The 24,489-nt window shown below is 50.3% G+C and overlaps 1 protein-coding gene across 1 annotated transcript in view; it reads left to right on the forward strand.

The window, feature by feature from the left end:
• Positions 1–24,489, forward strand: part of FSTL4 (follistatin like 4) — a 354,377-nt gene that overhangs the window by 35,147 nt on the left and 294,741 nt on the right. Inside the window, exon 3 of the mRNA XM_037050468.1 lies at positions 329–362. Within this exon, the coding sequence (XP_036906363.1) occupies positions 329–362 (34 nt within the window). The remainder of the gene's footprint in view (positions 1–328; positions 363–24,489) is intronic.

The following is a 24,489-nucleotide window of genomic DNA, read 5'->3' on the forward strand; positions in this document are numbered from 1 at the left end:
CTGCTGATGTTTCCCCCAGGCCTTTCAAACACCTGCAGTGGAGGTGGAGGGCTGGACGTAAGGCAGAACAAGGTCTTCCACGAGGCAGCAGCCAAGATTCTGCGTAAGGAAGACCACGAGCGTTGGCTCTGCTCCTTCAAGACTATTGCACGATTGACAATGTGTCTCCCTAAGTCCCCAAAGCAATAAGTTGTTTATATTTACAGATGTGTGGTTATAGACATCATTCATTTTCTGTGAATAAATGGCTAATAAAAGGTGAGATGTTTGCAAATTACTGTACACATGAATTATTCTTCAAAAACACAAAGCCTTTCTTTTCTTGCAGGAATCCAGAAGCTTTGGAGTCACAAGAAGAGAAGGTAGGAGCACTGCATTCATACCTACTTCATTCTCTGTGCTAATGTCTCGAAGTCATTTGTTGGAGCTAAGATGAACTCCATACCGTGGGAAACCTGTTCTTCGAGATTCTACGTGGCTTTTTCCGGGTGCTGACTATTGGGCCCTTGGCTTGTTGGGGATGCAAGCACTGAAGGCCAGGGTCGCTTGTGAGGACTGTGCCTTCTCCCTTCAAGTGTCAGAGGTGGGGTCTGGGGAACTGGCTTGCTCACAGCTGGGTTTACAGTCCCTTGCAAGAAGCCTTTTGTGTGTGTGTGAGCAAAGGTTGGAGTAGTTATTTAGTTTCACCCACAAAACAGCATCAACAATGAAAAATGGTTTATGGTTTGAGGTGTTTCAATATCTTGGAAAAGGTGCCACTGTGAAAAATATTCCTGACTAGACTTTTACGACTTTAGCTAAGCTGAAATGGAAATAACCAATTAATTTTCCCTTTGAAAACAATTCCTTGATGTTCTATTTTCCATGCCAGAGTTCCTCTCATGCATTTGTTTTCTGCTCTCTGCGGTAAGTATATGGATGGTAATTTCTGAAATCTCTTAGAGGAAATTGAAGTTTTCCTTACTGACCTTTGGCAGGACCCAGTCTGTAATAAGAGGATGTCTTTTGTATGATTCATTGGATTGTTGCCAGTCACCCCTTAATTACAGGGATGGTAAGATGAAGTTGGAACACAAAGTGAGGTCTTGGTCTGGAAACTGGCCTTTAGTTTCAGTTTCAACCATGTCTTTCTCTGTGGCAAGGTCTTCCGAAAGAGAGGCAGTATTTTTAAAAGTGAGAAAATTCCATATTGACACCTAAACCGAGCATATTCTTGCCTCCTTTTAGTTCTTAGTTTGTGCACCACTATGCAAGCAATAGAATGGCCGTATTATCCAAGCGTGTTACCAGGGCTTGGAGCCCTAACTTTCGGGTACTGCCTGTGGGTGGACGGATGGGACTGGACGGGTGCCGCTGTCCATGGTGCTGACCTCCAGGGTGAAGTTCTCCAGGATGAACTTCTGGTTTCCCTTCTCATTTGCTGTTGTCTCTGCTTTTGGACTCCGTGTCCTCCGAATTGCATCCACAGGGTGAACTGTGTTGTTTGGGAATCAAAGCTAAATTAAATTGGCTGAAGGTGGGTGGGGCAGGGAAGGCACGTTTCTTACTGAAAGTTGTGTTCACGATGGGTACGATGACCATGTGCACTGGAGAGAGATAGCTACAAGGAGAGAAGGTGCCGTGAACTTTGGCTGTGAAGACTATTACATTTGTGTCAGTATCCCCGGGTGTGAATGTTTGGGATTAGTTTGCATTATGGAATCACACTGTTTTCAAACCTTATTGTCCTTGCGTTGGACATGTTTCTAAATGTTAAGACTGGAGTATGAGAGAACCATATGTATTTTTCTCAAAGACACAGAAGGGTCTGGGATGCCACGGCTGTCTGGGATGAGCAAAGGCATAGCCAGGCTCTACTCACCCAGAACCTCCTGCCTCTTGAAGTAGCTGCTTTCGCAACCTGCTGACCAGCCTCTGCTGTGGTTTTGCACTGGCAAATTTCTCTTGACATCACATGAGCTTTTTTCTTCCTTTTGTGAGCTGATGTCTTTCTTGCTTATTTCTGTCAAAGCTGGGTGTCTGAGAGCTCCTGAAATAGCCCAGCACCTTAATGCTAATGCTTACAACCTGGCAGGCAGGCAGGAAGAGTGAGACTTCGCGGGTTGGTTGAGACCATTTCTGTGTCTGAGAATTCACTGGCTAGGACAGTGGGGTTATTCATCTTTTCTAGAACTATGTATAGATATACTAATGATAGAGGCACCATGACTGTTTTAATAAATCATCATTCCTCCAATCACAAGACACTATTGCCTACCCACCAATATTTAAGGTTGCTGTCTTAGGTTTGACTTGACTTGGAACTGAAAGTTCAGAGGAGCGAATAAGTGACACTCTGAATGTTTCAGCTCAGTTTCTCCAGCCCAGGGGATTCTGGAGAGGTCTGGAGAGGGAGTTTCTGGACCACAAAACCTAAGATATGCCATGTGTTTGTTTTGTGTTGTTTTAATTCTACCCCTGACTCAGGAGTGTCAGCTCATCCAAGGTTCAGTGCTCCAAATGGGTGAATAATCACAGCTTCGCACTGCACAGCTTAGAAACTCCTCACTAAGTCTGTGAAGTCAGGGGGCTAACACGAGTAGAGGAAATGAGTCCGGACTAAATCAGAGTGGGGCTGGGGATCGTTACGGCGACGTGCACGCCCTGTGTGCCTCTGAGCTGCCCTCTGCCTTGTTTCCCTATGGCCCTCCCAGCCTTGGGTCCCATGTTGTGGTCCCCAGACTGTAGCCCAGCTTTCTCACCTTCGGCCCAACTCACGTTGTTTCCACAGCCTGCATCCTCTTTGTCCCTTATCTTTACCAAGTGCCATCTCTCCCTCACCCCTTCCAACTCTGTTTCTTGAAGTGTTTAGCTCTCCCTACCTGATCCAAAATGTAAGGGCTCCTATTGGGTCATTCATTTCCTGAGAGTGGAGACCCTCCCCTCACTCACTCCCAGGTCCCTCACAGCCCTGACCCGGGGCCTGTAGCTGCTCAATAATTGCTTCTTGAATGAAAGGCAAGCTACATATTGCTTTGTGTCTATTGTATTTTAATGCTAATCTTGCCCTAATGATATGTGAGTGCTTTGGATAAGCACTTTTTAAAAAGTGTTCTGGGAACAGCCACTGGATATTCCTAACTGGTGCATTGATGGAAGTGTTCCCTGTTCAGATAAGCTTGGTGATCTGGGTTGAATTGTGTCCCCCCAAAAAGATACGTTGAAGCACTAGCCCAGAACCTGTGGGTGTGACCTTAGTTGGGAATAGGCTATTGGCAGAAGTGTGACGAGTTAAGATGAGATCATACCGGATTAGTGTGGACCGTAACCCAGCTAGTGCTTTCCTCTCAGAAGGGGGAAACTTGGACACGGACACGTAGAGAGAATGCCACGTGATGATGGAGGCAGGGGCTGGAGCCCCGAGTCTCCAACCCACCGACCGCCAGGCATTGCTGCAAACCACCAGAAGCCAGGAAGAGGCCGGAAGGGAGTCTTCCGAGGGAGAATGGCTCTGCCAACACCTTGATTACTGACTTCTGGTGTCCAGAACTGTGAGAACTTCTCTTGTTTTAAGCCACCAGTCCATGGAACTCTGTTACACCAGCCCTAGGAAATGAATACATGGGGCAAACGCCCGACTCGGTATTGAGCTGGTTTGTCATTGCTGTGGACACTTTTACTGCAGAACCTCTCAGGTCTTTTTTAAAACATTTTCTCAGGTATCATCTAAGAATATATTTATTGATGTGTGTGTGTGAAAGAGAGTGAGAGAGAGAGAGGGAGAGAGACATTGATGTGTGCGAGAAACATCAGTTGGTTGCCTCCTGTATGTGCCCTGACTGGGGATTGAACCTGCAACTTTTTCGTGTATGAGCTGATGCTCCAACCCACTGAGCCACCTGGCCAGGGTATACCTCTAAGGTCTCTAAGATGCTAAGTCTGACTCTCAATGTGGGGTGTAATGTGCAGCGTTTTCCAAACTCAGCTTCCCATGGCATCACAGTTTTGCTGTTTCTGATCACGTTGGGGCTGGTATGCAACGCCCTTTGCAAGCCCTGTTCTCGAGAGCTCAGGAGGAAGGAGCACTTCCTCCTTCAAGGCCCAGAATGAGGACATGCCCCAGCACCAGTGACTTCCAAGGACATGGCCAGGACAGGGGGGTGGGACAGTAGCAATGATGATGATCCCTCAGTTGGTCTGAAGACCTTTCACATTCTTTACCTCCGGTGACCCCCAGCAGCCCATGACGGGAGCAGAGCAGCTGACGCCTTACATATGAGATGGCTTCCTTCCTATTCCTCTAACTTTGATGGGAACTAGGGTTCTCAGTAATACATCGGTCCTCTCTCATGGGGGTGGTGGCTTAAATGACTCCACCTCGGATCATCACACGAAGGCCTTCTGCATGTGCATGTCCATTGCCAAGCCCAGACTGCTAAGAGGGACTCTTGTAAGAAAACTTCCTAGGAGAGCTGTGTTTCCAGGTCAGCCCCGTGGTGAGGACTCTCAGGGGAACCAGAGGGAGGCATAGTATCAAAGACTGTGGTGGGACTGGAAGACCGGCAAGGTGTTTTTTTGGGAAGGATGCATGCCTTCCCCACTGGACGAGGCCCACACCCCTTCAGGGCAGTCCTGTCCTGTGCTCGGGCCCTGAAGGGGAAGGAGGCTGTGCTGCTTCATCTGCTCTGCCCTGCAGGTGTTTTACACCTCCCACCAGACACCCGCAATTTAATTCAACTTTTTCTGAAGCTTCGGGAAAAGGTGCCAACCTCACCTCTCCAAGACACTCGGAGTCCCCTCGGAGGGCTGGTGTTGATTACGACTGCCAGAACTCGTCTGCTCAGACTAGTACTTTCCTCTAACTGATCCCATCATGTTGAATTACAGCCAGGAGAGAACACTTGAGTGAGCTGAGCGATGGCTGGGATGATTCAGCCCTTGTCAGTCATGTCTTAGCAGCGTGGGGCGATTCGGTCTGTGAGCGCTCCCAGATGCCTGTGATTGTGTGGCGACCGGAGGCTGTGAGTTCTGGGGTGGGCACTAATGTCACATTGCATTACCCACGATGGCTCACTCGTGCATTCCAGTCCAGACCAGCCTGGCCTGGCTTCCAGCAGGGCCATGAGGGAGACCTGAGAAGAGGGACAGTGCTGTCTTCATGATAAAAGAAAGAGGGGAGCGACAGTCACACACGTGGCTGTGTGGCTCTGGCCCCTTAGCCATGCCCACCTCCTAAAGAGACATGACTTGCCAGTCCTGAGTCTGGGACTAGAGCCTTGCTTTCCGAAACTCTTGGAATTAGTCCCTAATTGGCAGCTGCCTCCAATAGCCCCCTAATGGCACTCTGCATCTGGGAGAACTCCAGCTTCCAAACATTGTGTTCTGTGTACCACTAATTGTGACTTCGTGTAGCAGCTGTTTGCTGGCTCTCCCCGTCATCTTTCTTGGTATAATGTGAAGTCTTTGACTGTCTTCCGTGAAACGCACTGATGAACTCTCTGCTACTTTTGAGGCAGCTTCTTGAATGGCTGCAGATGTAGCGGATTTAAAAGCCAGTGGTCCAGATTCGGCAGTGGCTGGGGCGGTGGGTCCTTTTCAAACCCAGACTGCCATCTGCAAGGAGGTGGTGTTTCCCCACATCCCGCCCCCACGCACACATGGTGGAGCTTGCTTTTCCTCTCCTGCAGGAGCTGGGCTCCAGACCGTTGGGAGGGACATCTGTCTCCTTCCATTCTAAGCCCAGAGAAATGGGCTCTTTGTGGGCAGTGCTGCTTTTTTTCAGCTGTTGGAAAACCAGCTTGTGCCTAGTGCCCCAGGTTTATTGGGAAGTGGATGGCACAGCTGGCTGGTTGTTCTGGTTGAAGATAATGAACTAGTTTTGATCATGACCAATGGGCAAGCCCGGTAGAATCCCACCTCTCCACTTACTCATAGTATAGCTTCAGGCTCATTACTCAATCGTATCTGAAAAAAAAATGGGGATAGAAATAGTCCAGATGGTTAGTCCCGACTCTGGGCTGCAGAAACCCAACTTGCCCCTGCTGAAGCCTGAAAGGCTCAAGAACCTGTGGCATCCCAAGGCAGCGCTGGCTTCAGGAGCAGCTGGCACATGGGCTGCCAGCTCTCCCTTGGCTGGTTGCCCTCTTTTACACGGCCTTGCCGCATGGCTACTGGCAGCTGCAGCCCCGGGTCCTGACTGCTCGCCAGCCCAGAGGGTGAACCTGCCTTCCCCAGAATGACACCAGAAATGCCCCAGTGAGGATTATGATTTGCTGGGCTTGTATCATGACTCAAGCTCTAAGCCAATCACTGTGTCAGGGAAGGGGTGCAATGTGATTTGCCAGGCAAGATTTGCAAAAATCACCTTCACCCAGATGCTGGGAGAGGGGGCCAGCTTTGGCTCTCAGAGGAAGGACACTGGCAGGGTGCAGTCTGTGCCCTTCACAGACTCATGGAGACATTGTGGGGAGGGGTGGGGGGGGACAACCCTCGGCAGTGAGGGAGGTGGTGTCGGTACCAGTGACTCTTTGCCACAGTGGCTCTTCACCGGCACCTGTAGGCACGGCCTTAGACAGAGAATGAGGAACGTCTCAGGTGACCGAGCCAAATCCTCTGTCTCCAGGCAGACCTGCACGTGACTGTGCATGGTGTGGCCGTTGGACTTGTTCTAAGAAGAATCCCCTGAAAGAGCCCATTCCCACTCCTCCCCTCTGTCAGAGTCTTTCTTTAGCTTTCTGCTCGAACTCTCCCATTCCACAATCAGAGGAACCAAACAGCCCCCTCCCTCACATTGTCTTTGAGGGCTCAAGGACCAACACACACACGGCCTCTCTCCCCAGGTTAGGGGTTTCCTGGACACTGGGGTCCAAAATTGTAATTGAGCATCACAGTGAGCGACCCCTCATAGCTCCTGTCAATCACTGTGTGGCAGTGAAACCCAGGGCGTGCAGACCAGAGTCCTTCCCGAGCACCAGGCCCAGTATGAGCCAGAGGATGAATGGGCTGTGGTGACCCCAAGCTTCTCTTCCCTGAGATTTTCCACGATAATTCAACGTGCTCGGGGCTGGAAGGGTCAGCTGTGCTGCACTCGGTGAGCGCTGGGAGAAGAGCTGGTTGCCCGACACATGGCGGGGCTGGCCTGGCTCTCGGCCCCTCTCCACCTCTCTCAAGGCAATGTCACAGGTGTGAGGACTGCCGGGCGGTTGGCAGTGGACCCCACGGCCCCAGAGCACGCCTGTCCTACCTGTCTGCTGTGCTCACTCTCCCCACCGGCACCCACGGGGGCTCCCTGTCCTTAATAGCCATCCTCAGAGCGCCACTGTGCTCCTCCGGCAGCGTGTGGGTCCCTCCCGAGAAGGTNATTCAACGTGCTCGGGGCTGGAAGGGTCAGCTGTGCTGCACTCGGTGAGCGCTGGGAGAAGAGCTGGTTGCCCGACACATGGCGGGGCTGGCCTGGCTCTCGGCCCCTCTCCACCTCTCTCAAGGCAATGTCACAGGTGCGAGGACTGCCGGGCGGTTGGCAGTGGACCCCACGGCCCCAGAGCACGCCTGTCCTACCTGTCTGCTGTGCTCACTCTCCCCACCGGCACCCATGGGGGCTCCCTGTCCTTAATAGCCATCCTCAGAGCGCCACTGTGCTCCTCCAGCAGCGTGTGGGTCCCTCCTGAGAAGGTACTCCACAGGTGTTTGTGGCAGTGAGCACTGTCTCTGTGGTTGCAATGGGCCGGCCCTGGGACCCGGTCGGTCTGGGCAGGGTCACAGGCCTTGTGCCGCGCGCCATGTTGTAGTGGGGCCTCATTGCAAAATGTGGGCCCAGGGCCCTTATCTAGGCTTTGTGGGCAAAAGTCATGCTCCTTAAGAGGCCATGACCCCAAAGGCCATGAGCCGCTACAGGTTCGTCAGGGCTATAGGGCGAGCCCTTCACCAGACAGTGCTGCCCTGAACACCGAGCCTGCCTGTCAGGCTCGGAGGGGGCAGGACCACCCATCCCGGCCAGGAGGCTCGCTTCCCTTCCCCGAGGTCCCAGCACTAAAGGTGGACATTTGTCCTCTTCACCCCTTGCCTGGCTCCCAAGTCAGGAGGCGTTTCTCTGTTTTTCAGGAACCCTCGCTATGATCTTGTCCGTATAAACCCTGAAGCCCTTTTCAATCGTGGACAGTCACTGCCCCGGTGATACTGCTGTGCCATCAGCAGGCCTCTGTGATGTGAAACTTGATTATCTGTGAGGCAGCATCGTCCGTTGCCGTCTCTATTGTCTTGTTGCTGCTCAGCAGCCTCTCTTGGGAAACGAGGCACGGAATCCAGCAGACCGTTACTTGCTGATTCTTTTCTTGTTGTCAGAATTAGTTCATCCTTTAAAAACTCTCTTTCAAGCCGTCTTGTTTTCAGGTTGCGTTGTCTCTTAACAAACCCCAGCTTTGGTGGGAGCAGAGCCAACACTGGAAATAGCCTGCTATGGGGTGCTTGGTGCGTCTCAGGGAGGGGGGCCTGCCTTTGCTCACTCCGAAGGGGAGCGAGCGCCCTGCTGCCCAGCCCTGGGCCTGTCTGTCCCCCGCGCCAAGGGCTTCACAGTGTGTCCTCCGCGGCACTCGCTGGGCTTGGTGACTGAGCCGTGGTGTTCCTGCAGGTCCTTCCAGATCAGGCCACCCTGGTCACAGATCCTGAGCATCACCCCGCAGCCCATGGCTCTCCGCATTCTCCCATTCCAGTTGCGCTTCTTCTTGGCCATGGCTGCCTCTGGGTTCCAAGAAACGCTTCAGGGTCTGCGTGTAGAAAACATTTTGCGAAGTGCTGGAATTTGCACAAGGTAAGGTAAGCTTGCTTTGTGCTCTCCGGGGGCTCAGGGAGCACATGACACAGAGAGGAGCAGGCTCTGACAGGCCACTGGCTCTGTGGGGTGTCCCCAGCCTCCTTTGATGGGGGCGGGGGGGGCAGCCAACCATCAGTCAGCATGATGGGGCGCTTCGTGGTGCTGGGTAAGCCAGGCGCTTGAGTCAGGTGTCACCCAGCTGCCCCACTCCCTGGGGCTTCTGCGGGCTGTCTCGGCCCCTTGGCCACCCTGTCACCCCTGCAGTGCTTGTAAAGCTGAGTCTGGGAACCTAGGCTGATGTGACTGCTTCTAAAGGTGACGTAGTTCCTGTGGAAGGGTAAGTCCCATTCTTAGGGTTTTTTGAAGATTTATCTGGTGCCAGTGGAAGTTTCCTTGTAGGGACTGGGGTTTGCTGGGTGTGCGATGATGAGGACGCATGGACCCTGCCCATCTGGAGCATGGGCGTCAATGAACACGTCAGCTGAGGGCGAGCATCCTGTAGACGGAGAGGGCACCTGGGTGAGCCTGCACCGTGGCCAGGGCCTGCACAGGTGGCCGATGACGGAGTGGGAGAATGTTTGCTCAGTGTGGACCTACCTGGGGCCTGGGAGGGCATCTCTGAGTGTTCCGGAGGAGGGGAAGCCTCTGGGTGCCTTCTCCAGGGGGTGGTTCTGTTCGCAGAGAGTCTCCTTGTGGCTATTAATAGCACATTTTGTTACAAACAATAGCAAGCTGAACCCAACTAAATCAAACAGAGGAGCTTATCGGCTTATGTAAATAGGTGGTCAGGCCACGAGAGGAAGGGACACTGGATGCAGGGTGCAGAGACCTGGCGTCTGTCCTCACTTCACCCCTCTCAGCAGGCACCAGCCTTCCCCTCACCACTCCAGGTCCCTGAGAGGGAGAGGCTGCGGTCTGATACTTCCTATATCAAAAGTGAGAAGATGCACTCAGGTTGCCTGCGCGCAGGTCACGTGCTCCCTCAACCAGGATGCGGCTGGGGTGGGGGGCTGCCACGTGCCGCTGGGCTTGGTTAAAGTTGGGGGCCATCCCTGCCCCCAGGAGGTCAGGAGCTGAGAGTGGGAGAAAGGTGGGTCCCAGCTGACAACTGTGGGTGCAAGAAGTTTTAAAAAAGTCCACTATGCCATTCACTTATTTCGCATCTGGGTGGCTGTCACGTCCTCCACCCTCAAGGGGTTTTGTCTCAAAGGCAAGCTAAGTTACCAAGCATTCACCTAGCATTTCGTGGGGGGCAGGGGGGAGGGTATCCTTCCCATTCTCCAGGAAGGAAACTGAGGCTAAAAGACGACTTAGGGCCACAGGGGCTTACAAGAGCATGGGAATTGGAACCCAGACCCCGAATGACAAACACAGAGCACTTTTGGTTTTTAATCACAGCTGCCTCCAGCGACTGGGTTGGGTCTCCTGCTCTCACCCTTTCCCCTGGGGCAGACACAGTGCCGTGCTGAGGTGCACCGCTGGCCTGACCTTGGGAGGTGTCATGGTCTGTTTGGCCCCTGACACGTGGCTTTTCTCTAGCTCTTCAGCCAAAAGGCATGAGGACCAAAAGGGATTATGCAAATGCCTCCTCGTGACAATGCTTTAGTGCTTAAGTCCATGGGTCCTCAGGGGCTTTATTTCACATTTTTCATAAGAGATCCCATTTCTTTTTTTGTAAAGATTTTATTTATCTTTAGAGGGAAGGGAAGGAGAAAGGGAGAGAAATATCAATGTATGGTTGCCTCTTGTGAGTCCCCTGCTGGGAACTGGCCCGCAACCAAGGCATGTGCCCTGACTGGGAATCGAACCACGATCGTGTGGTTCACAGGCCTGCGCTCAATCCACTGAGCTACACCAGCCAGGGCTAAAGATCCCATTTCTTGTTGTGAAGGGGTGGTGGGGTCCACTGCACTCGCTGCTGCTCCCAAGTGAGTGAAGTGTGGCAGGTGGGGACACAGATTGGGGACGGGGCCCTGGGCCCGGTTTAGAGCCGCTTTTTTAATAAGCAATTTCCTGTTTGTCCGTGCATCGATTTAGAGGCCAAGGCTTTTACCCACTGCTTCAGTGTAAACTCCTTTGATTGGGACCATTCTTAATGGAGACATTTTCACATTCGGTGTCTTTATTTAATCCTCACAAACGCCCTGTGGCATCAGCATCACAGTCCGACTTTGTAAACAGGAAAAGAGGAGGGAGGCTTTGAGTGGCGTAGGAAGTTGATCAAAGAATTAAAATGGGTTTGATGGGGGTCGCTCAGGAGAGCACACTCATGGTGGAAATTCGGCAGTGTTTGTGCAGTTCTGATGGACACTTTCACACCCACAAACACTGAGGCGTGGCTCTGTGGCTGAAGTGCCCGCTGGGTCAGGGCCGTGGGACTAGTGGGGGCTGCCGCTGCCGGAGAGAAATGGGGCCTCCATGGCCCTAAGAGATGGGCCTCGGAGAGAAAAAACTATGGGTCTGGACACTCAGCTGTGGGAGTAAAAATACATGTTGACCTGTCCGCGTTACCAATTTTGGCCGTGGCACCGATTTTGGCTGTGGCTTGCTCTCTCTCCTTTTGCTGGAGGCAGCACCCACCCCCTGCAACACCCCCCGCCCCCCCTCCAGCTGCTGGCCGCTGCATTTGCATTTTTATCATTTGCCAGAGTCACTGCCTGCCTGTGGCTAAGAACAGCCCTTTATCTGGCAGGGTCAGATCTAATCTCATGCTCAGAAACTTCAGCTGAAAGTAAAACAACCTGAATTGTTTTCTTAAAAAAAAAAAAAAAAAAAAAAAGGGCAGCGGATCTGTCAAGCCATGCTAGCCTCTCCCGTCTTCCCTTTCTACAGAATTTAAAATAATATCGTCTTTGGTTATAAATATGACCAAAGACACTGAAGTAGAGAACAGGCGGACAATGACCAGAGGCGAGAGGGGAGAGAGTTTCGGGGGAAAAGGGGAAGGGTTTGCAGGAACTAGTATGAAGGACACATGGACAACAACTAAGGGGGGTGGAAATGGGAGGGAGGTGGGGAGCACTGGGGGCGTGGGCCAGGATGGGAGTAAAAGACAGAAAACTGTACTTGAACAACTAAATAAAAATTTTTTTTTTAAATTAAATAATATCTTCTACTTGGATATTGTTCCCAGGCTGCTTTTGCTCTCCAAGAACTTTCTCGTGTGTCACCTTATTGAATACATGTTCGAGAAAGCCCTTGCGTTAGGTGGGGTGGAGATGTTACCATGGTCTCTGCCACATGAGGACACAGATGCTCAGAGAGGCTGAGGGGCTTGTCCCGGGTCACACANAAATGGGAGGGAGGTGGGGAGCACTGGGGGCGTGGGCCAGGATGGGAGTAAAAGACAGAAAACTGTACTTGAACAACTAAATAAAAAAAAAAATTTTAAATTAAATAATATCTTCTACTTGGATATTGTTCCCAGGCTGCTTTTGCTCTCCAAGAACTTTCTCGTGTGTCACCTTATTGAATACATGTTCGAGAAAGCCCTTGCATTAGGTAGGGTGGAGATGTTACCATGGTCTCTGCCACATGAGGACACGGATGCTCAGAGAGGCTGAGGGGCTTGTCCCGGGTCACACAGCGAATTGCGGCAGGGCTTAGCGTGCGGGAGGTCAGGTGTGCATCTCAGCCCCCAACCCTACTTGCCCCCCCCTACCCCCCCACACGCCCCGAGGCCTCTGCTCTCACTGAGTCTACAGCAGAAGTTTTCAAATTAACACCCAACGGCAAAGCACAGAGTTTTTAGTCCTGCTTCTTGGTTCTTTTGAAAATAAATTATTATCCAGACAACTGCTCTCATCTGTCAATGGGATGATCCCTTGCCTTGGGGATTCAGTGCGTTGAAAATGTGTGCGGGGATGGGGGGGGGGAAGGAAAGGTGGAAGTTTATCATTTTCACAGCACCTGTCATGGCAAGGTTTAATTATCACTTGACATATTTCATGGATTAAAATGATGACAGTTTAAAATAGAGCCAGGAAATTCATTCATCGCCAGGTGTCAGGTGTGGCATCAGAGCGACCCGAGCACAGGTGCCCCCCGCCCGGCTGATGAACCTGCAGCAGGACCTGATAGCCACAGACTCCCCGGCACCGAAGCGCAAACCACGGGCTCCGTTCTGACCCGGCTGTTGGCATCTGGAGGAGCCTGCGGAAACCTCCGGTGTGGCTTGATTCTCGCATCACATGGCAGATGCTACCCTCGCGGTGCTCCCAAACCCTCCCTCTCCCCAGCCTTCTGCAGAATGTCTAATGAACAAGGTAGTTTATGGTGAAGTGTGCTCTGAAGGAATAAAGGAAAGCTATTGAAACCGCACGCCTTTCCAGGGTGAGAAGGTTGGGAAGCAGCTTCTCACGGTGGGTGCTGCTGGTGGTGGTTTGCTAAGTTCAGCCTTGTCTGCGGGAAATAATTACATAATTGTTTCTCCCCTCTGAGACTGCTGGAAGGCGAGCTGTCCAAGCTGGCCTGTCCGTCCAAACTTCAGATTTCAGTTTGGAGGATCCTGGGCGAGGGGGCAGATGAAGGCATCTCAGAGACGCAGATGCGGTTTGACGTCTGCTGGCTCGGGGCTCATCCGCTGCTGACAGCAAGGCCCACGAGGACGCAGGTGTCCTGGGTCAGAGGCATGGGGAACATGCTGCCCCTGCCCCCACCACCCCACCAGCCCCATTTGGATGATCTGAGAGCACACCGGATGCTCCTAGCACTCCGCCCCGGGCACTGCAACACCCCCCCAACCCCCGTCTCTGCTCTTTGCAGCCAGTCCTGTAGCCCGTCTCCAAGGCTGCACCCCTGCCACAAGCTGCCTGTCCGAGTGCTGAGGGCTGAGCAGTCTTGTCTCCCTGGGAGGTCTGCCTTGCTTCTGGGCGCTGCCCTTCCTAGACCCAGCCCAGCGATCCAACTCCAGGTCTGACCAACCCCTGCAGGGTCACCCTCACGTGCACAGGCAGAGGCGATGAGTTTGGGCCCCTTGGTTATCGTAAGCAGCAGGGCTGGGATGTGAGGACCTCAGGGCTCTCTGGGGTTGGTTTCTTCCCCTTCTGTCTACCCTTCAGGAGGTTTACCTTCCCTCGAGAGTGTCCAACACACCCTAGATACTCAGCCACCGTCTCCTAGTCATGCACATTCTGGCTGAGTTTTCTAGTTAAATTGTCTGCTTTGACTTTTGTTTAAAATGTTGCTAGTTACTGTGTTTTCCTGTTGGGGTGAGGGGACCGTGCACGAGGGACCTGTGGCAACAGCTGCTTTCACTGAAGCCCCACCTTGCATTTTGCGGAGTCAGTCACCTTGTCCCAGTGCCCCCCCAGCAGTCCAGTGTGGCCAGCTCAGGAAGTCTTCCATTTCGCAGGCACGGAAACACAGCTTTGGCAGGATTCAAGGCCTGGCTGGCCGGCTCTTCGGAATGTCCAGTGCCCAAACACTGAGTCTCACTGTGACACAGTGTTCAGAGTCCTTTGTGAGAAGGTGTGTGCATGTCTCACTGTTGTGGCGTCCCGGGGACCCTTGTCCTGTGCGAATCTGGATCTAGGGCCAATCTGCAAGGCCATTTCTAAGTGGTCAGCCCTTGGAAAGCCTGAGAAGGGCAGGCGCCTCTAGGGCCCCACTGGGTGGGAGTCGGTGGCGGCAGGGGGAGCAGTGTGGAGGATCAAAGGGAAGCCGACAGGGCGGTTGAAGGCCGTGCACTGGCAAGCTGGGCCCCGAGGGGAGGGAGCTGGGCCAGACAGACACCCAAGCTTCTGCCCTCCCGACCAAGTGAGCTACAGGCGCCCCCAGGCTCTCCCTCTCACACGTGCCCTGGAGGTCATTTCAGTTTTTAGCCTTATTTCGTACTCACATATAGCACAGTAGGGGAGAGGCTGGACAGGGGTGAGGTGGGAGGAGCAGGAAGCAAAGGGGAACTTAGTGCAGAGGCTGAGGTAACCCCTACTCACTCACCTGCCCCCTGAGAATCTGTGGTCACACTGGCAGCCCTTGGCGGGTCCTTGGTGGAGGCACTTAAGTCTTCCATTAAAACTGATTTTCTGCTATTTATGCCCTGATCCGTAAACATCCACTCCAGGCTATACATTCGCAAGTGTGTTTCCAGGTTGGTAATTAATATTTGTGCCTCTTTATGTAAGTTACATCTTTAAAATAGACCCGTCGCTTTAAGCATCTAAAAGACTTTTCACATATATTTTAAAGTAATTACTTTCCAAAGATATTTCCCACTGATATTTTGTTAAATCTCTAAATATACATTTACAATACCCAGTAGACTGGGATAGTGTGGGTTTATATATTCTGAGTTAAAGGAAAAAGCGACGCTTTTAAACTGTTTTTTTTTTTAATCAGTGTATTTATTCGAAAAATCTCCTGGCTCCTCGAGAATCAGTCACATAGTGTTAGAAAAATAGAAAAATAATAAACGCAGTGTGTTCTCTGGGCTGATTTGGAATATAATGAGAGATGGCGCGTCGGCCCAAGCACAAACGCAGCTAACTTTCATCTGGGCCCCAAGGGTCCTGGAGCTGGGGGGGCGGGAGGCTCTAACTCCCTGGGGGTGGTCTGCCTGCAGAGCTGGACTCTGAACAGCCCCGCCCTTGTGTGGGGAGAATGGATGCCTGCTGAGTAACAAGTGTTGTTTTAATGAAATATTCCTAATTGTTTGCTCTGTATATTTTCTGCCTTATTATTTCTGTTGCCTCTGTGGTTGGTAGTTACTGGGTTCTCATTATTTTGTTTTATTGGGCATTTTGTAAAGACTGTTTCGTGATTCATTGTCCCTCCCACACTATCTCCCCCGAGTCATCGGCGGAGGCAAGACCAGGCAGCCACCACTCGCCTCTGCTGGCATCGGTGCCAGGACAGTGCCCCGTGGCTCACCCTTTGTCTATAGCAACGTCCCCGGGGTGCCCAGTGTGTTGGCTGCCGTGCAGTTAAAGGCCTGGTGTGACGCCAAGGAGACTGGCTGGAGAAACACCTCAGCAGCAGTGAGAGGGCAGGGTCAACAGGTCTCTGCAGAGGGTGGCTGTGCAGTCCGTCCCCGCAGGACAAGCAGAGCTGTCCCGTGCAGCTTGGGACAGGTGATGCCACGCAGCAGCCACCTCACGTGGCAATGACCACCTTCAGGGGAAGGGCAAGGACAGTCAGCGCACAGTGCAAAGAAGCCCCAGGGCCCTGCTCCCTGCACGGTGGCTCCTCTGCCTTAACGCCGCCCTCACCTGGGGACCTACCCTTTATTCCTCCAGCAGTCGCGCATCGCCTACCATTGTGTTCTCTGGTTGTCTGCCTGGTTTCCCACACTCGTGCAGCCAGACGTTCTGAGGATGAGCTAACTTACTAGCTATAGCGCTTCTGGCAAGTCGCTTAATCTTCTGTGTCTTGATATTCTCACCTCTCAGACGGTGGTGATAATAATTCTGTCTGTTTTACATGGCCGTTGTGTGGATTAAATGCATACATGGAAAGCTCGGCACAGCACGGGCCCACCTTCTGAGCGATGCTGCGTCAGCTGTTGTTCCTGGCTGTCATTCACCCACATGGGGACTAGGGCGTGTGTCTTGTCATTCTAAGATGGCCTGTGGTACTGGGAAGTACAATATCTTCAGTGAGTGCTCGCCAAAATGAATTGGGTTAGGAAGCCTGGGATTTATTGCACCAAGTTATTTTTTTTCCTCAAAACTAAATAATTAATTGCAGCCCTGGCTGGCATGGCTCAGTGGACTGAGTGCCGACCTGCAAACCAAAAGGTCGCTGTTTTGATTCCCAGTCAGGGCACATGCCTGGGTTGCGAGCCGGGTCCCCACTGAGGGCCAGGTAAGAGGCAACCACACATTGATATTTCTCTCCCTCCCTTTTTCCCTCCCTTCCCTTCTCTCCAAAATAAAACAAAATCTTAAGAAAAAACAAAAAACAACTAAATAATTGCATGTACCCACTGTTCCGAGGTGGGACGGGGAAGGCAATGACAAGACGAAAACTTCAGAACTGTCTGTGCAGGTGTTCGTTTCTGGCTGTCNGCACATGCCTGGGTTGCGAGCCGGGTCCCCACTGAGGGCCAGGTAAGAGGCAACCACACATTGATATTTCTCTCCCTCCCTTTTTCCCTCCCTTCCCCTCTCTCCAAAATAAACAAAATCTTAAGAAAAAACAAAAAACAACTAAATAATTGCATGTACCCACTGTTCCGAGGTGGGACGGGGAAGGCAATGACGACGAAAACTTCAGAACTGTCTGTGCAGGTGTTCGTTTCTGGCTGTCTGGCTAGACACCTTAGCCAATGCTGCCACTTAAAACAATGTAAAATGATGGACACAATGTTTATATAATCTCTTAGTCACATTAGTCAGAGGCAAAAAAGCGAAGATTTCCTAAGAGGCCAAAAACTCAGTGCAATTTGAAAAGCAGGGTTCAGGAAAACTACTTTCTACTTTGCCTAATGCTGGTGAGCAAAGCTCAGAGATACGGGGACAGGAGCTAAGCAGAGGACATGCCAGTGTGTTAGGAAACCCCTGTCTGCCTGCAACTGAGACCCCGTCAGGCGCTGTGTCTAGTGTGCGGGTGAGAGAGAGGCAAACACGTCCCACCCCCTCTGGGGTGGGAGGAGGAGCACTGCTTGCTGAGGACCTGTGCCCGGGGGAGGGTCAGAATCTCTCCTCTGACAGCTGACACCGCGGCTGTGTTTTCACCCCGACCCCTGTAACAGACTGGCCCCCCTGTAACAGACTGGCCGAGAGACCCTTGAGCCCGGAATGGGGTGCAAGGCAGCCCTGGGAGGCTGTGTGCCCCACTAGGGATGAACCCCGACCCAGCCCAGGAGATCCTTCCGAACCACAGGCTTCAGGTAATTTTGACAGATTACTCTCCAAGGAGTGTGAATGCACAGTCGAAAATTAAAAAAAATGCTAAAATATAAGTTTATATAAGAGACACCCAAGTGAGAACCTACAGAAATAGACCTTCAGTTATCAGAATGAACAGACACAAAATAAAGAACTGTGTATAACGTTACACAAGTTTTTTTGAAAAGCTGAAACGCGAACAAAGAATAATGTGATAAATGATTGTGATTGTTTGAAAAATAACCAAGCGCGATATCTAGCAATGAAAAATATAATTGAAATTTTAAGAAATCAGTGGATGAATTTAAGAGCAAACTTAGACTTAGCTGGAGAGACCTGGAGGAGAGTCCCTGGCTGTGGCCCAGAGCTCGGGCCACAAGGGTGAGCATGTGCCCCTTCAGTGCAAAAAGGCAGTGGGCGGTACTGGGCCACGCTAAGCCTTAAAGCCCTTCTTATAAAGGTTCTGCCCTTGATCCAATCAGGGATAAGGCAGAGGTTACAGATGAACAGCCAGATGTCAAGGATGCCTAGGGCCAGGTATGGGCTGGGGCGTGGAGCTTCCACAGCCCCTCCCCTGTACTGCTCTCCCAGATCCGCCCTGTGGCCACGCATCTGGCAGCTCCGAACCCCATGCTATTGGGATTTAATGAAGGCTTTCTGATGCAGGCACGATTAATTGTTTTCAACCCCTCTCCCTTCTTAAGAGTCTGTGGGGGAGGGCCAGAAAGATCTAAGTTTCTAACCCAGGAGCCCCCCAGGAGCCCACCCGAGTGCCTCATTAGCCCAAAAGACACGCCTGCTACCCAGAAAGTTGCAAGGGTCTCCTGAGCCCTGTGCCCAGAACCAGGGGTTGAAGACCAAACGCGAGGACGAAAGACGCCGCTGGTGCTCTCAGCACTTAGGGAACGGCGTGGGCCCAGCAGCTCTGCTCCAGGAGCCCAGGCGGACACCCACATCTAGTTTCTACGGTCTCGCAGTTCTCAGGGAAAATCAGCCCCCTAAACTTAGCAATGCATTAATAACTTGGGTTTATTTCCAAAATCCATTTGGTCGCCACTAGCAGTGTCCGGCGGGTTTCACCGCAGCAGGGATGGTAGGCAGCCGAGTTGCGTGGTCGCCTGACTGGATGCAGGAAAGCGATTGACAGCGCTCACATCCATGCATTATCAGAGGAAGGCAAGTCCTAGAAAAGGAGGGCGGAATGGAAGAGAAGTTATTTAACTTCAAGTACACGTAATGTTAAAGGCCCCACAGCAAACCAGCAAGTAAATACGACAAGAACAGGTTTCTCCCTGTTAGGAAAGGGGGCAACACAGGAGAAAGGGGGGAGGAGTCAGGAGCGCACTCTTTGCTGCTGGCTGGAGTTGCACGTGTCCACGGGAACTCAGAGTGTGTGTGTGGGCGTGTGACCTTCCCTAGCTTCTCTGAGATGTCCCAGGTGCAATGACACCCCAATAGCAATGAAAATCCAGAGCACTAAAGGGATTCCCCACTAAAGGGACCCTTACTTGGAGCAATCTGCCCCAGCCGATTCCCACGCTGGGGCAGAAACCGTGTGCAGCGAATCTGAGGCATCCTTTTGTTCTAGAAAGTAAGGCAGCGCTCAAAGCATTGTGTGGCCTTGTCCCAAGGATGGAGTAGCCAACTTGAAAGGGTTTGCACTGGCTGACTAAAGCTTAACAAAGAAAAGGGAGGAAAAAAAGCAAAGATAATAATGGGTTTGTGCAAGGTAGTGTTTTCCAAAAAAGGCCTCAACATCATCTCCCATTTTACACGTTCCAAAATTGCAGCTGCCCCTTCCCAGTTTCTGACCTACAGAAACACTGAGAAGTAATTCCATGCCTGTTAGTGCAAATCACTANAGCAGTGTCCGGCGGGTTTCACCGCAGCAGGGATGGTAAGCAGCCGAGTTACGTGGTCGCCTGACTGGATGCAGGAAAGCGATTGACAGCGCTCACATCCATGCATTATCAGAGGAAGGCAAGTCCTAGAAAAGGAGGGCGGAATGGAAGAGAAGTTATTTAACTTCAAGTACACGTAATGTTAAAGGCCCCACAGCAAACCAGCAAGTAAATACGACGAGAACAGGTTTCTCCCTGTTAGGAAAGGGGGCAACACAGGAGAAAGGGGGGAGGAGTCAGGAGCGCACTCTTTGCTGCTGGCTGGAGTTGCACATGTCCACGGGAACTCAGAGTGTGTGTGTGGGCGTGTGACCTTCCCTAGCTTCTCTGAGATGTCCCAGGTGCAATGACACCCCAATAGCAATGAAAATTCAGAGCACTAAAGGGATTCCCCACTAAAGGGACCCTTACTTGGAGCAATCTGCCCCAGCCGATTCCCACGCTGGGGCAGAAACTGTGCGCATCGAATCTGAGGCATCCTTTTGTTCTAGAAAGTAAGGCAGCGCTCAAAGCATTGTGTGGCCTTGTCCCAAGGATGGAGTAGCCAACTTGAAAGGGTTCGCACTGGCTGACTAAAGCTTAACAAAGAAAAGGGAGGAAAAAAAGCAAAGATAATAATGGGTTTGTGCAAGGTAGTGTTTTCCAAAAAAGGCCTCAACAGCATCTCCCATTTTACACGTTCCAAAATTGCAGCTGCCCCTTCCCAGTTTCTGACCTACAGAAACACTGAGAAGTAATTCCATGCCTGTTAGTGCAAATCACTATGTTTTGTGATGATTGACTTGCATAGCAGTAGATCATTGTAATAGATCTGGGGACCTGGATATGGCAGTGCCATGCAAAAAGAAAAAAAATCACAGCACGTGACATTGGCATGAGGACTGGGTGGCAGGAAGAAGTAGGGGGTGTCCTTGAGGAGTTTGTGGGGAAAGCCTAGGGGACCGTGGGGAGGGCCTTGAGGGGGCTCTTTGTGCAAGAAGGGGTCAGGATAGTAAACGCTGGATGGAGGAGGGACCTGATATGGGGGAGTGGAGGGATCGTTTGGTATATTGTCACCTGTGGTAATAAAACAATAGGATACACACCAAATGAACCCAGCGATCCAACCAAAGGTTCACAGGCAGAATGCGGAGCGTAATCCCTGGCGGCTTCTTGCTGCCATAGAACGTGAGAGAAGAGACGTGGACAGGGAGCAAACACCAGTGAAAATATAGAGGGGCTGGGACTCCCTGCATTTGAAAATGGAACAGTTTCTCATTCCCAGCCTCTCAAAGATGGCAATAAGGTGGTCAAATTAGGAAAAGATCTCAGGACAAAGATCAGATCCATGGTGGGCCTGTAAGCTGCTTTTTAAAAACTTCAGAAAAATGTAAGGTATTTACAGACCCTTACAACCAGAAAAATAAGAGGGAAGCAAGGCCTTCTAAGGATCTCAAGGATCCGCCTTGTTTTGTGGTCCAACAGTGGGGTCTCCACCGTCTTAAAGGCCTTGCTGCCCAGCAGCCTTGCAGGGAGCTCGAGCCAGGGTTTATCTCAAAGGGATTTTGCGGGTTTGGCTGAAAAGTATGTATTCGTCAGCCTCCTCCTCAGAAACAGAACCAACAGGATGTTTTTATACAGAATGAGATTGATTTTAAGGAATTAAATCACATGATTGTGGAGGCTTGGCACGTCCAAAATCTGACTGGGTGGGTCTGCAGGCTGGAGACCCGGGAAGAGTCATGGTCCAGTCGGAGGAAGCCCGTGACAGGGCTCCTTCCTGCCTGGAGGAGGTTGGTTTCTGTTCCGTTAGGGCCTTGAACTGATCCGGTGAGGCTTACCCACTTTATGAAGAGTAACCTGCTTTCCACCCAGTCCACTAACTTAAATGTTAATTGCATTAAAAAAAAAAAAACCCTACCTTCACAGAAACATTCAGAAGAATATTTGACCAAAATCTGGGCACGGTGGCTGAGCCAAGTTGATACATAAAATTAACCATCACATGCTATGTTATAAAACTGGTTCACTAAAAACCTACAAGTTATTTTCTTTTTTAAAAATGAATCTTCCACCTCACTGGCTGAGTCACTCACGCTTCTAGGTGCCCTGAACTGCCATGTACAAAGTGTGAGCGCTGGGAAGTTAGTATCCTGTCTGGGATCCCAAATCAGCCGAGTGGGAAGACTGCACCGAGAGGCTCGGCCGCTCTCAGGCTGGCCCGTCCCCCCCTGTCCAGCTCCAGCTGCTGTCCGACTGGACTCACACAGGGGACCCTGAGCCGGAATGACCTAGCTGAGTCCTGCCCAGACTCCCAACCCACCGAAACTTGAGAGGCAATAAAATTAAGTGTTGTTGCTTCAGGCCAACTAGATTTTAGAATGACTAGAACAAAAGCTAGCTGTGACAGGATTACGACCCAGTGACTAAAATAGGAATCCGTGAGCCCACTGTTTGTTTTGGTTTTTCATGAGCCCCTTCTTAGGTAAATGAGTGAATAGGTGGGAATAAAGGGCGGCCCTTCCTCACAGTAGAATGGCGGGTCAGGAACAGAGAAAGGACGATGGAGTTCAGAAAGTCATCAGTGGACACTGGCAACCCAGTCAACACCTGATGACAAATGATTTCTTCATCAATTGAGTTTTAATTACAAAGAGGAAAACCCTACCTCTACTCTGGACACACTTGGTGGATGCCACCTTCACCACCCGATGAAAGCTGACATCATGCGCCCCCGATCCGATGCACCGAGGAGGGTGGAGTGTCAGTGCCCGGGGATTCTGAGGCTAACTTATCACTTGACTCTCACCAAGAGAAAAACAGCGGACAAACCCAAGTCGAGGGGTATTCTACAAAATAGAATGTAGTCTTCAAAAATACCAAGGTTGAGAAACACAGAGAAAGGCTGAGGAACCCCTCCAGAGAAAAGGCAGCCAAAGAAATGTAACAACTAACGTAATCTGTGGTCCTGGGCTGGACACTGGAGTAAGAAAGACAAATAGCCCTAAAGAATATTGTTGGGATCGTTTGACTACGGAGTGTGGGTGAGATAGTCGCTTGTAGCGATGCGGAGTTTTACCATTGTACTTGTAGGAGGGCGCCTTGATCTCGGGACATATATGCTTTAGGGTTAAAGGCAGATGCCTTTATTTATTTTTGTTTTTTTTTAAAGATTTATTTATTTATTTATCTTTAGAGGGGAAGGGAAGGAGAGAGAGAGAAACATCAATGTATGGTTGCCTCTTGTGCATCCCCTGCCGGGAACTGGCCTGCAACCCAGGCACGTGCCCTGACTGGGAATCGAACTGCGATCCTCTGGTTCGCAGGCCCGCGATCAATTCACTGAGTTACACCAACCAGGGCTTCAGATACCTTTAACATGTTCTCTCATAGTTCCCCCCAAATGTGTGTGCTTGTATGTGCAGTGTATGTATTTACACATGTGCCTACATGTGTGTTGCATGTTTTATAGATTACACGTGCATGTATTATATGCATGTGTTATATATTTTATATATTGTATGCATACACATATATTTTATATATACATGTATATTGTATATTTTATATGTATTATATACACATATATAGTAAAGAAAGAATGATAAACAAGTAGGGCAAAATGGTGAATATGATAGAAAATGTGAGTTCTTTATAGTTTCTTGCTATTTTTCAGTAAGTTTGAAATTGTATCCAAGAGGGATAAACCTAGAGCAAATAGTGTTCTCAGTAGAGAATCAGTGAAGGATTCCCTTTAATATCACAAGCAAGATGAGGGTGCCTGCTTGTCTCTTCTGCTGATTATTGTCCTGGAGGTTTCAGCTCGTGCAATAAGGAAAGAAAAATAAACAGGAGAAAAATTGGAAAGGAAGACATAAAACTTGGATTTTTCATAAATGATATAGTTGTATAGAGAAGTCAAAAGACCCAGAATAAATTATTAGGATTAACTAGTGTATTTTAATATGGTTGTTAATCACAAAATTAATATACGAAGTTCAATTGCATTTCTATATAACAAGGAGAAAATGTAATTTTAAATGATACCATAATCACTAGCATCAAAAACATAAAGTATCTGAAAAGGAATGTAATTAATGTACGTAAGCTATTCATAGAAAAGAGTTGTGACAGTCTATTGAAGAACCTAAATTAGTGGATAAGAAGGCTCAGTATTGCAAACAAGCTTCTCCTCCCCCTGAGTGACGACTACCCTTCCGTGAGGTATTTGTGTGTCTGTAGTTTGACAAGCTGGTTCTAACGTTTCCATTAAAACAAAGGACTGGAAACAGTGAAAGCCACCCTGAAGAAAAATCACCAACCCGGGGCTCTACTACACGGCTGGGAGAAGGCAAATTGTCCGACTCCTTTGGAAAACAGTGTGGTCTTAGCATCGCCGATAGCGCTCACACCCTCGGACCCGGGCGTTCCACTCCCAGCTATCCATGATCAGAGAAGTCTTGCATATCTGTGCTGGGAGACATGAAGGAGAAAGCTCGAGCAGCTCTGTCTATACGAGTTTAAAACCATACATAATTTCAAGGTTTAGTAACAGAAGAATGCATAAGTAAACTGTGACACCGTCCACGGTGATAATGTATACAGTGACCTATTCCCCAGCGCCACGTAAAAGGAAGGGAGGAAGGAGGAAGAAGGAAGGGAAGGCTATAGGGATAGAACACTGCGTCGCAGTGGAGATGAATGAGTTACATCCACATGTGATAACATCTCAGGAACTTGAGCATAAAGAACCAAGTGGCAAAAGGGTGTCTTCATATATAAGTGAAAATTCAGTAACTTAATTGGGTAATCATTGTATTATTTTATACACTACTTCTATTTTATAAGTATGTCATTTGTAGTCCAAAGTTATTGTTAAATTATTTTAAACAAATGTGAAATGTTTAGCACAGCATGTGTTACAATAATATTTTAAAATAATAAAAAGTAATTGACTAAAACAATCACGCTACATCCATACCACAACATACTA

This window comes from Sturnira hondurensis, unplaced genomic scaffold, assembly GCF_014824575.4.
Source record: "Sturnira hondurensis isolate 20B ecotype Veracruz unplaced genomic scaffold, ASM1482457v3 Scaffold0006805, whole genome shotgun sequence".
In the NCBI taxonomy this organism is placed as follows: domain Eukaryota; kingdom Metazoa; phylum Chordata; class Mammalia; order Chiroptera; family Phyllostomidae; genus Sturnira; species Sturnira hondurensis.